Genomic DNA, 12,555 nt, shown 5'->3' with positions numbered 1-12,555 from the left:
AATTCTTGAGGTCTCTTGAGGAGCCTACAACCAAATATTGCATGTAAGGTTTGGGACAACAAAGAGCATGTTCAGGATTTCAAGGAAGAGGAGGCACAAATACAGTAAATTTCCACTGTCACCTGCAGAAATAAATGCAACTCATGCACTAGATTTGTTCTTTATTAAGAGGAAATGTTGCGCTGAGCTTGTATCAAGCTGAATGTATTTGGTTGACCATTCTAGTTCTATGATGTCTTCTTGGTTTCATCTAACATCTCTTTCCACTTCTTCTCTATTTCTTCTCTGCACTGCAAAAAACTTTCCTCCAGTCTTCTTACTTGGTCAACCAGGGCAGGATCCCTCTGTGTCGCTACCATTTCATACACCATCCATGTAGTTTTAACTAATGACAAAGATAATACATGTATTAAAATTACACATATAAGCTAACAGGTATGACACAAAAATGAATCTTTGACTGATTGTTATAAGTCAGTGTCTGTGGATCTCACAATCAAATTTCCCTATCTCAACCATGCACACATAACCCAATTCCATAGCAAGCCAATTTAACCTATTTGTATGAATTTTGCCATGTGAAGGGAAACCAGAATTCCCAGAGGAAACCCATGCAAACATGGGAGAACATACCACCACTAAAAACCATATTCCAGAAGAAGCAACACTTTAAAATGTCCAAGTAAATGTGATTTTTTTATTTTCAATATACAAGCCCCATTTCAGTCTCTCAATGAAACCATATATTCACACTTGCATGTACTACTACTTCTTCTCCTTCTGGAGAATAGCAGGTTTGGAGGCCAGCCTTCTGAAGCTCTGCACTCACAATTGAGATACATTTGAGTTTATTTGTCAATATCTATGTAGATTCTGTTCTTGGTCAGATTCGAATGCAGGACCCCAGTGGTGCAAGGAAACAGTGCTACCCATTGAGCCACTGTGGTGTACATATCGGTTGGCTAGATAAGAGAGAATACGATGCCCAAAAGACTGGACCCATTGCATTATAGGGGTTGTCTTAAAAACCTTGTTGTTAAATATACTATTAGGAAATTCTGAGTTAAAAGGGTTGTCCCACAAAAAATATTCTACACTTTTCAAAGCAGCACCTGGATCTGAATACTTTTATAACTGCATGCAATTAAAAATTAGCTGTTGAGTTATTCAATGGAATCTACCTTATAGCACCACCTGCTGTTTGTTCATTTTCTAATTTTTCTGTCCACCTCACAGAGATGGACACACATGCTCAGTTCCATCCTTCAACTGTAAACAGCTTGTGCAGAAAGGACATCCCCCCAGCAGCTCTGAGCTGCAGTGGATTTCATTCTGGCATATGGACAGCCGTAATATGTGTCTAGTTTATGGCGAAGCCTGCGCCTCGTCATAAATTAGTCGCATCCTCTCGCAGCACAGGAGATTTAAAAGACTGACATAAAACGCCAGTCTTTGATAAATCTCCCCTGTGTGTTTACTATCTTGCACATAACAGCAATGACATTAGTTACATAGTTACATAGTTAATACGGTTGAAAAAAGACATGCCCATCAAGTTCAACCAAGGGATAGGTGGGGACGTGAATCCCAGAAGGAAGTGAGACTCAGATTTCTACATATTTTCATAAGTATTAATGTCATTTACTTTTAAGAATTCATCTAAACCCTTTTTAAAACTGTCCACAGTTCCTGCTGTGACCACGTTCTGAGGAAGTCTATTCCACAGCTTCACAGTTCTTACAGTAAAGAAGTTTTGACACTCTGGAGACTGAACTTTTTCTTCTACAATCGGAGACAGTGTCCCCTTTGACATAGAACAGTTTTTCACCGTATTTTTTGTATGGCCCACTTATATATTTGTATCGTTTAATCATGTCCCCCCTTAGATGTCTCTTCTCAAGACTAAATATATTCAATTCTTTTAATCTTTCTTCATTAATAAGACCCTCCATGCCCCTTATCAGTTTAGTCGCTCTCCTCCGTACTTTTCCAGCTGCAGTGCATCCTTTCTATGGATTGGTGCCCAGAACTGAACTTCATATTCCAGATGAGGCCGCACCAGCGCTTTGTAAAGTGGTAATATCACATCCCTGCCCCGCGAGTCCATGCCTCGTTTAATGCATGACCATATCCTGGTGGCCTTAGAAGCAGCTAATTGACAAGGACAATCTACAAGGACACCCAAATCCTTCTTTATAAGTGACTCCCCCAGTGTTACATCACCTAGGACATATGAAGCACAGAGATTATTACTACCAAGATGCATAACTTTACATTTATCCAAGTTGATGCCCACTCACTCAGAGTGTTCAAGTCAGCTTGTATTTTATGGATATCTTCCATAGACTGTACAGTTCTACACAGCTTAATGTCATCTGCAAAAATAAAAATGGTGCTATTAATCCCATCCTCAATATCATTAATAAACAAATTAAATAATAAAGGACCCAGCATTAAACCTTGGGGTACACCACTTATAACCCAGGACTATTCTGAATTGGAATTGACCACAACTCTCTGGACATGGTCCTTCAGCCAGTTTTCAATCCAATTACAAACTATACTTTCCAAGCCTATAGACCTTACTTTACCTATTAAGCATCTATGAGGGACAGTATCAAAAGCCTTTGCAAAATCCAGAAACACTACATTCACAGCCCCCACCCCCCCTACCTCTGTCCAGGCTACTACTTACCTTGTTGTCGTTTTTTATGCTTTTTTAGTATTTTCTTTCATCTGCCTGTCACTCAACTAACGCCAAACATGCCCAGAACCAGACTAAAAGATCAAAACACACTTGCAAATTGATTCTATAGTCTGGTCTCTCTGGTCTTTATAACTCTGTTCACACATTGTGTTTTGTATATGAATTTTCAAATAGGAATACTATCATGTTTTTTGATATTTCCTTTGATACATATATTTATATAAATAATTTTAAATCAGGAAATATGTGATGTTTTTTTCAAGTAATTTTAAATCAAGTTTATTTGTGGTGAGCTAATGGGACAAACAACTGTAAGGGTTCAATGAGAGCTTTCACAGTCTTTGCCCTCCCTATCAGTGGGTGGAGCTGTTTCTTTTGCTTTTTAAATTCCATCAGATGTGATCACATTTAGTTACTGATGGAGGGTCTGTATCTGTGAGTTATTGCTATGTAAAGAAGTAAAGCGCATTTGAAGATTTAAAGTGCTGGATTTACTCTTTTGAATTTTCTACTCACCTCCTCATAAAAACAAATCAGGTTAGTCCGAGAACTTCTGTCCTTCGTAAACCCATGTTGGTTATAACTTATCACATTGCTTATCATTGTCAGTATATCACAATGTCTTGTGGCATTCATGTATGGACCAGAGGGTCACTGCAATGTTTACATGCAGTGGCACTAAGCACATTGGGCAATAGATGGATAGGGGGCATTATTTTTTTTAATATGTAATGGGAAAATACTCATTTTGTATGCATGACAGGATTAGATTTAAAAAAAGGACACCCCTTTAATGCCATTTCTTTTTATATAAACAGTAGTACAGATGCTATTAGTGTGTAAAAAAACTGGGACATGAACCCATAATTAGAATAGACCCCCTTCCCTTGCCCAGGTACGCTATTACTTTGTAATCCATCTGTAGGATACCACCTGTACTATCGCCCATACAGGGCCAAGATGAACTTCCGCCAAGTTCCAAAGTTTTAGAGTTACAGTAGGAATCAGTACTTGTGCAGTGTAGTTCTGTAGTAGTCTTACAACAATGTAAGCCCTGCCTCTCTTGCTTTCAGCACTCATGACATGTCTGTTTCGGTAAATAAATAAAATGAATATGAAATAAAGGAGGAAGAGTGTGAGAGCATGAACTTCCTATCTTAACAGGGAATTCCAAGCTGTTGTGTATATTTAGAGGGGAGTTCATAATTCTTAAAGTCCTGTGATTACAGCAGCATTGGCAAGTAATTTCTGCAGTGTGAAAGGAGAAGCAGGAGAAGTGACAAGTGTAATATGAGTTAGCATATTGGAGAAGGGGGGAGGGGGGTACTGGTTCTCCAATAGGAGACCAGCTGTGTACGGAGACTTAGTGGCAATGCTCTATGGTAAAAAAAATATGGAAACAGGTAAGAGAACGTCTCACTAGTGCCACCTTTTGGAAGTGGCTCCCTATGACTCAAGTCCAACAAGCCTTGAGACATGACAAGGTAAAATAGCCAAGCCGATATCTATCCACAGACAGCTGTTTTGGGGTGTTTGCCACCCATCAGTATGGAACAGGATTCTGGTTGGCTGAGTGAGATGCTTTGGATGCAGCTTAGGGGGGATTCTGGCTCTGCTTAAGGAGGCCAGCTGTATATGTAGACTCAGTGGCAATGTTCCATGGGAAAATAAAATGCAAAGAGTTATATCTCAGGGAAAAAGAACTGTTGCTTCAGGAAGTGGCTCCCTATGAGACAAAGTCTGACTTTTTAACAAGCTGGGATATGGCAAGGAAAAATATCTAGCCAAATATCCATCCATGATTTGGGTTGGTTGCCCCTCTTCAGTACGGAGTAGGATTTTGGATAGCAGAGATAGGGGTCATCACCCGCTTTTAGCAGCACTATACCTATAATTACCTAATGTAATTTTATATGTTTTGTTTTCTTTTACCCTAATACCTTAGCATGGATATCTTAGGGTATATCCACAGATTCATGAGAAATCCATAGCAACATCCATAACAATTTGGTCTTTGACTTCCCCATTGAACATATTGGAGAAAATCTGCAACCAATCCATAACAGAAATTGCTCGTAGCAGGTCAATTTCTGTGGATAAGATTTTTCAGATCTCTTCCCCTCTGATGTTGATGTATCCCACAACAGACTTTCCATTTAAAAAACTGGATGGAAAATCAACAGCTTTTCTGTTATTCTGAACCTACCTGATATCTTTTCCATTTGCTCCAGCATTCTTTCCATATCCTTGTCCAGGTCTTTCAATATCTTGGAAGCACCTTCACATGTCCAGTTGTTTGGGTTTGCTTCTGCCATCTAGTTAGGAAAATGTTGATTAAGATCATAGCAGGACATTCACACGACCGTATTTTTGGTCTGCATCGGATGCGGACCCGATCATTTCATGGGGGCTACAAAAGAAGTGGACAGCAAACCGCGTACCATTCCACGGCCCCACAAAAAAAAATTGAACACATCCTATTCTTGTCTGTTTTGTGGACAAGAACAGGCATTTCCAGGGCCATAGCTAGACGCTCATGGGCTCTGTTGCGAGAGTTCAGCTTGGGCCCCCTTCCATCAGGGCTTTGTGGCCAGGGGCAGGGAAACATATATCCTTTGTGCTCCCTGAGGCAAAAATGGAAATGGTAGTGAACACAAATTCTTGACCTAAACCCTTCCCTCCAGCCAGAAGTGTAACTTGACCAGCATGCACTTTCTATAATACCAGTGTCTTCTTATGTAGTACAAGGGTCTTTGGGCCTCCTCAGGATCCTGGGCCCGGTATCAACTACTACCTCTGCCCCTACTATAGCTACACCCCTGGACATTTCTAGCAAAGGGCGGGACATGCTGATACACAAAATGTGGAACGCACATGACCAGTATCTGTGTTTTGTGGATCTACAATTTGTGGTCTGTAAAATGGATACGTTCTTGTGAATGCCCCCTTAAGGTGTTAGTTGTTATAATTACAAATAAGGAACACACTGAAATCTGTTATAAGCTTTGTCAAAGTCCAGTGAGCTTTCTATTCTTAAAGGGGCTATCCTATGGAAATTATTTAACAACAGGATAATAGATTTATGTCAAGTTGCTGCGGGTTCAACCACTGGAAACTCCAATAATACAGAGAAGGAAGAGGCCACAATGGAGCAATAGTGCACATGTCAATACAGCACTCCAATCATTTCTATGGGGTTGACGTAGACAACGCCCCGTCAGTCCCATAGAAATAAATAGAGCAGTGCACAGACATGCAAACTACAGCTTCATTTATGAGAGGACTCTCTGGATCATTGGGGTCCCAGTGGTCAGACTCCCCAGAAATCCTACATTTGGGATGGGTGATAAATACCCTTGTGGGATAACTCCTTTAATGCCAACTGCTTTGTAAAACCTTCAGAAAGCCCATTCTATGGGGCAGATCTGGCAGCCCCGGGTGTAAATTTCAGTGTTCTTTTTGCAAAATGTTATAACCCCTTATTACAAGCCATTTATAGGAGGACGTAGTAAAACTGCAGCCTCAACACTAAGGTTGTGGTGCTGAGCATCGCTGGTCGGGGGTCTGTGTATAACATGCACCACTCTAAGGTATACAGTGGCAGATGCTGGAGGCTTGCGTACAGTGTATACAGGAGCAGCAACCATAGATCTTTTAAAGGGTTTCTGAGTTTCTGTCACCAGAATTAACCCTAATAAACTTGCTGACATTAGCGACGTGCTAATGTCAGCAGACCCTAACTCTGCTGTTATGCTTATTGATGCGCCCCCCTACTGCACAATTTAAACTTTGATGATATGCAAATTATCCTCTGGGTGCTTGGGGGGGGGGGGGGGTTTGGGGGTCATTGCTCCTGCTTCTAGAGGCTCCGTTCTCCCGCCGTTCTTGATTGACAGGGCCAGGCAGAATTCGTCTCGACTCTGTGTGCTGGGTAAACGGCACTGCGCAGGCGCGAGATTTATAATTTGCATATCATCAAAGTTAAAATTGTGCAGTAAGGGGGGCATCCATAAGCATAAGAATAGGCTAGTTAGGGTCTGCTGACATTAGCACATCGCTAATGTCAGCCAGTTTAATAGGGTTAATTCTGGTGACAGAAACCCTTTAAGGTACAGCACCATGGCGCAGTACCCTATTTACATAGCGCACCATTATCATTACATGTGTAGTTGAATGACGTGCTATGTTCATAAAACAATAGCGTAGGCTGGCAGCTGACAATATAACCATTGCTACATCTGTATGTCAGATTTACCTGGCATATGCATCCTACGGGGCCGTAGAATGGAATGATTCATCACAAATTATATATATTGTGTATATATATATATATATGTATATATCCCTATTATTTTGTAGGAGACAAGTCACACCATTCAACCACCAGGTGGCAGCTTTAGTAGGAGAGGGACTAGAGGAGAAGTGGAGGCTTTGGTGTATATGGGGGGTGTGACTGTCACTGTGTGGGGGTTGTGGTTGTATATGGAGATGGTAGTCGTCATTATACATGGGGCTATGCCTGATGGATGTTGTGACTGTCACAATATGGGGTCTATGGTGGTATATAGAAGGTACGTGACAATATATTGGGGGGGGGGGGGGGCTGTGACTGTTGGGACATATTATACTGCACGTGCCTTTCCTCTGTGCGAGTTGGAAGGTGCCATATGTTCCTAAATTCTCCATGTCAATGGGATACCAGTCTCAAATATAATTACTCCTTGTAATTTCATACTTTTTCCTTCTAGTTGAGGTCTTTGTGATTTTCTCTCACAGTCCCTGCCCTCAGACTCTCCAGTGCTCAAGCCTCAGCCTCTTCCGTCACTCAGTAACTGCCGCCTCATCCAGAGGCTGTGTTGTCATGGTGACGGCATGAGGCCCGGCTGTAGTTACCTGAGACACTCCTGACCATTTGCTTCTCACCTCACGATTATATAAAGTCCTATATTGGGCTGAGTAACAAGGAGAATGGTAAAAATTCATTAATTTTCATTGTGTCCCTTATTTCAGAGATAACTTCTTCAGAGCAAACATAAGAAATAATAGAATAAAGGGTCCAAGCATAGGGTTGCCACCCGGCCAGTATCTCACCAGCAAGGCCGGTATTTTAGTGGTCCTGCCGGTGTCGGTAATTTTTTTCTACCAGCAATGTTAATTGCTGGTATTTTCCAGTGCTGACTGTTGCTAATGAACCCTTCCATTGTGGAGACTCCTCTCATTAGTACGGCCTTTACTCCTTCTACTTGTGTTAATAAAAATAAAAAAAAGCACTCGCCTCCTCCATTTGCTTGCGCTGCTGACTGAAGGACAAGACATGCGAGACGTCATCACGCTGGAGCACAGGTCCTGTCCTGAGCTTCCAGTCAGCAGTGAGCGTTCACAGCGGTGCGAGCAAATGGAGGAGGTGAGTGCTTTTTTTTGTTTTATGGCAGGGGCAAAGAAGGGGCCACTAATGGGTGGCATTATACTTTCTGGGGGCATTATTTTTACTGGGGGCACTAATCGGGGCAGTATTCTTACTGGGGTTACAAATAGGGGGCATCATCTGTACTGGGGAGCACTAATGGGGGCATTATTCTTACTGGGGGCACTAATGGGGGCAGTATTCTTACTGGGGGCAGTAATGGGGGCAATATTCTTACTGGGGTCACAAATGGGGGGCATTATTCTTACTGGGGTGCACTAATAGGGGCATTATTCTTACTGGGGAGCACTAATGGGGCAACATTCTTACTGGGGGGCACTAATAGGGGCATTATTCTTACTGGGAGGCACTAATGGGGGCATTACTATTACTGGGGGCACTAATGGGGGAATTAATATTACTGGGGGCACTAATGGGGACAGTATTTATTCTGGGGGCGCTAATGGGGGCATTACTATTACTGGGGCACTAATGGGGGCATTATTAGTGCTGGGGCGTAGCTTAACTTGGCCTGTATTTTTTTGTTGGGAAAGGTGGCAACCCTATTTAAGGATGGGAGATGCAGAGATAGCAAAGTCCCTCCGCTCTACTCATAGTACAGCATATGCACTGGGGCTCAGCTGCAGTGTAAAGCAGGACACACAGTGTATCCCTACATCAGTGCATGGAGCTGACACAGAGACACTTACTGTACCTGAGTGCACAGAGCAAGGCATGGTGGTGTTACACTGTTTTGGTGACTGAGAGGGTGAAGATTCAGGTTCATCTGCAGAGCAGAACTGAGGGTTCAGAACTGGAAATGATGGGTTCACTTCACACCTAAAATACATATTACTGACAGCACAGTCACTTCTCACCTTAAGGCCTCATGCACACAACAGTGTTTTTTCACTGTCAGTGATTTGGCTTCAGTGCTCCGTGTCCGATTTTGCTTCAGTTGTGTTTCATTGTGTCTTCCTTTTTTTTTGTCTGACAAGGGAAAAAAAAGGAAGGTTAATGAAAAGTGTAATTTTTATTGCACCAAGGTCTTGTAGAAAAAAAACGGACACAGACACGGATGACATACCAGTTGTGCATCCGTTTTTTTTTTAAAGGACCTATTGACTAGAATGGGTCCGTCCTCTGTTTTCCACTGACAAGAATAGGACAGGTTATATTTTTTTGACGGACTGGAATCACGGATCACGGACGCAGAGAAAAAAACGGGGGACTATCAGGTTTTTTTCACAGCTCCATAGAAATGAATGGGACCTCCGCTAAACTGTGAAAAATGACAGAATGGACGCGGATGCACACAACGGTCGTGTGCATGAGGACTAAGTCATAGTTTCCGCAGAAGTCACTCTCATCATCCTCTACACTGTCACTTGCAAGTTGCTTACAGAGGAATGAAATCCCGACTCACGTGGCACAGGGCACTAAAGTTTCTCTGCTGGGCGTTAGGCAAGCCAATCAGCAGCAGGCTCTGCAAGCACCGCTAATGCTGATTGGCCAGCCCAGTGCCCAGCAGTGAGACAACATAGAGCGCTAGTCGGGACTCCAGCAGGTGCAGCGCTAGCCACTGGTGATGTGCTGAGTAAAGGGAGGCCCCGAGGACAGGACAAAGGAAGCAGGGAGTTGGGAAGCGGAGCCTGAGCCCCGGGCAGCGACTCAAGACAGGAGCGAGAATTAAATGTAATTAGGAGGCGGGGGCCTTTTGTCCAAGACCAGGCCCCCTTCCTCCAGGGGCCCAATAGCAGGAGGTACACCACTGACTGTACCTCTTTTTATTTTCAATAGGATCTGTATAAGGCCCCATGCACACAAACATATCCATTTTGCGGTCTGCAAATCGCGGATCCGCAAAAAATATGGATGTGATCCAGGTGACATTAACATTTTTTGCGGACCTGTTGACTTCAATCTGTATGTGGTCCGGAGATAATTTCTGTCAATACAAAACTTTCCCCTATCCACAGACATGGGTGTAGGAAGCCCCCCCCAGGAAATAATGCGGGGGGGGGGACAGGTTTGGTCAAATCCCCCCCAGCTAGGCCAGCGGCACTGTGTGCGGCGGCGGTGGGGCAGGCACTGAGATGAGCGCTTCCATTGTGGAAGCGAAGCGATCATCTCCATAGTGATCTGTTTGTATCGCTGTCCTCAGGACAGCGATATAAACAGAAGGCTGTGCGGAGGAGCAGGGCAGGGAGGTGTGTTCCTTTCCTGTTCCTCTGATAGGCTGCCAGCACTACTAGGCCGGCAGTCTATCAAAGGCCACCTGAGCCGTACAGCGCTGGAGTCGGGACACAGGCCGGAAGAGGCCTGCATCGCATCGCTCAAAAAGAGGTAAGTATAAGTGTTATTTTTTTTTTTTTTAACTATATACAATTGTTTTTTTTACTGGCACATAATGGGGGGGGGGGGCTGGTATTATACTGGCACATGATTGGGGAATTTAGGGGGCCCTGGTATTACTGGCACATGATTGGGGGGGTCTGGTATTACTGGCACATGATTGGGGGGGTCTGTTATTACTGGCACATGATTGGGGGGGTCTGTTATTACTGGCACATGATTGGGGGGTCTGTTATTACTGGCACATGATTGGGGAAGGTCTGGTATTACTGGCACATGATTGGGGGGGGCTGGTATTACTGGCACATGATTGGGGGGGCTGGTATTACTGGCACATGATTGGGGGGGTCTGTTATTACTGGCACATGATTGGGGGGGCCCTGGTATTACTGGCACATGATTGGGGGGGTCTGTTATTACTGGTACATGATTGGGGGGCCCTGGTATTACCGGCACATGATTGGGGGAGGTCTGTTATTACTGGCACATGATTGGGGGAGGTCTGGTATTACTGGCACATGATTGGGGGAGGTCTGGTATTACTGGCACATGATTGGAGGAGGTCTGGTATTACTGGCACATGATTGGGGGGGCCCTGGTATTACTGGCACATGATTGGGAAGGCCCTGGTATTACTGGCACATAATTGGGGGAGGGGCCTGGTATTACTGGCACATGATTTGGGGGGCCCTGGTATTACTGGCACATGATTGGGGGGATCTGGTATTACTGGCACATGATTAGGGGGGCCCTGGTATTACTGGCACATGATTGGGGGGCCCTGGTATTACTGGCACATGATTAGGGGGGCCCTGGTATTACTAGCACATGATTGGGGGGGCCCTGGTATTACTGACACATGATTGGGGGGGGCTGGTATTACTGGCACATGATTGGGTAGCCCTGGTATTACTGGCACATGATTGGAGGGGCCCTGTTATTACTGGCACATGATTGGGGGGGCCTGGTATTACTGGCACATGATCGGGGGGGGGGGCCCTGGTATTACTGGAACATGATTGGGGGGCCCCTGGTATTATTGGCACATGATTGGGGGGGTCTGTTATTACTGGCACATGATTGGGGGGGTCTGTTATTACTGGCACATGATTGGGGGGGTCTGTAATTACTGGCACTTGATTGGGGGTCTGTTATTACTGGCACATGATTGGGGGGGGGGGGCTGTTATTACTGGCTGATGAGAGGCGCCAGGGGGGCTGATGAAAGGCACTGGGGGCTGCTATGAGGCATGGGGCTCTTATCTGAGGTCTGATTGGGGGTCATTCATATTGGGGTCTGAGCTGAGGTGTGATCTGAGGTCTTATTAACATTGGGGATCTTATTGGGGCTGTTAGCTGAGGTCTGATTAACATTGGGAATCTTATTTGGGCTGTTAGCTGAGGTCTGATTAACATTGGGGATCTTATTGGGGCTGTTAGCTGAGGTCTGATTAACATTGGGGGTCTGATTGATGGTCTGACCTGAGGTGTAATGAAAAATATTTTTTTCTTATTCTGCCCACTTCCAGCCCGGAGCCCAGCTGCCCAGAGCACTGATCCGGAGCAGCTTGGAGAAAAAGGCCTCACAGTCTCCCACACTCCTTCTGCCCGGCCAAGCCAGCCAGCACCCCTGAGTCTTCGGTACTGTAAGTAAATTATATATAAGGGGCGATTATTGTTTCGGCGGGGGGGGGGGATTTTTCACACACACACACTCACACACACTTAAAATTTAACGATATAAACAACTCGCAGTTTACTGATTTAGAATATACCCGGCGAGCAAAAATGCTGCCCCCCCCCCCCAAATTTTTGGGGGTTCCTACACCCATGTCCACAGAATATTTGGGACCACCACTGATCATGGATTTGTCCCCTTATGAATTGTCCCCTTATGAATGAAGTGGCAGGTCGAGCGTGCACATAGGGACTGCTGGAGATAGACGAGTACAATGCTCAGCTATTTCCAGAAGTCCCATAGACATTAAATAAAGCAGAAGGGAACATGGTTGACCTACAATTCCATTTATTTGGGGACATAGGATCCCCATTCTCATGATCATGTGGGACCCAGCAGTCCCCACAGATCA

The 12,555-nt window shown here is 44.4% G+C and overlaps 1 protein-coding gene across 1 annotated transcript; it reads right to left on the bottom strand.

The window, feature by feature from the left end:
• Nucleotides 1-227: 227 nt before the first annotated feature.
• On the bottom strand, nucleotides 228-5,022 carry SYCE3 (synaptonemal complex central element protein 3). Its single transcript, XM_044299655.1, has 2 exons — nucleotides 4,914-5,022; nucleotides 228-385 (listed from the first exon to the last, which is right to left on the bottom strand). The coding sequence occupies exons 1-2, from the start codon at nucleotides 5,020-5,022 to the stop codon at nucleotides 228-230; spliced, it is 267 nt and encodes an 88-aa protein (XP_044155590.1).
• Between the last annotated feature and the right edge of the window lie 7,533 nt (nucleotides 5,023-12,555).

The sequence above is a fragment of the Bufo gargarizans genome, chromosome 6 (assembly GCF_014858855.1).
Source record: "Bufo gargarizans isolate SCDJY-AF-19 chromosome 6, ASM1485885v1, whole genome shotgun sequence".
NCBI classification, from domain to species: Eukaryota; Metazoa; Chordata; class Amphibia; order Anura; family Bufonidae; genus Bufo; species Bufo gargarizans.
This window is presented reverse-complemented; position numbering and strand designations above follow the sequence as displayed.

What these genes read in the sequence shown, in the direction of transcription:
- SYCE3 (XM_044299655.1), bottom strand. Translation starts at nt 5,022, where the DNA reads ATGGCAGAAGCAAACCCAAACAACTGGACATGTGAAGGTGCTTCCAAG. An exon ending in GCAAATGGAAAAGATATCAG is followed by an intron (nt 386 to 4,913) that starts GTAGGTTCAGAA and finishes CTTTGTCATTAG; the next exon opens with TTAAAACTACATGGATGGTG.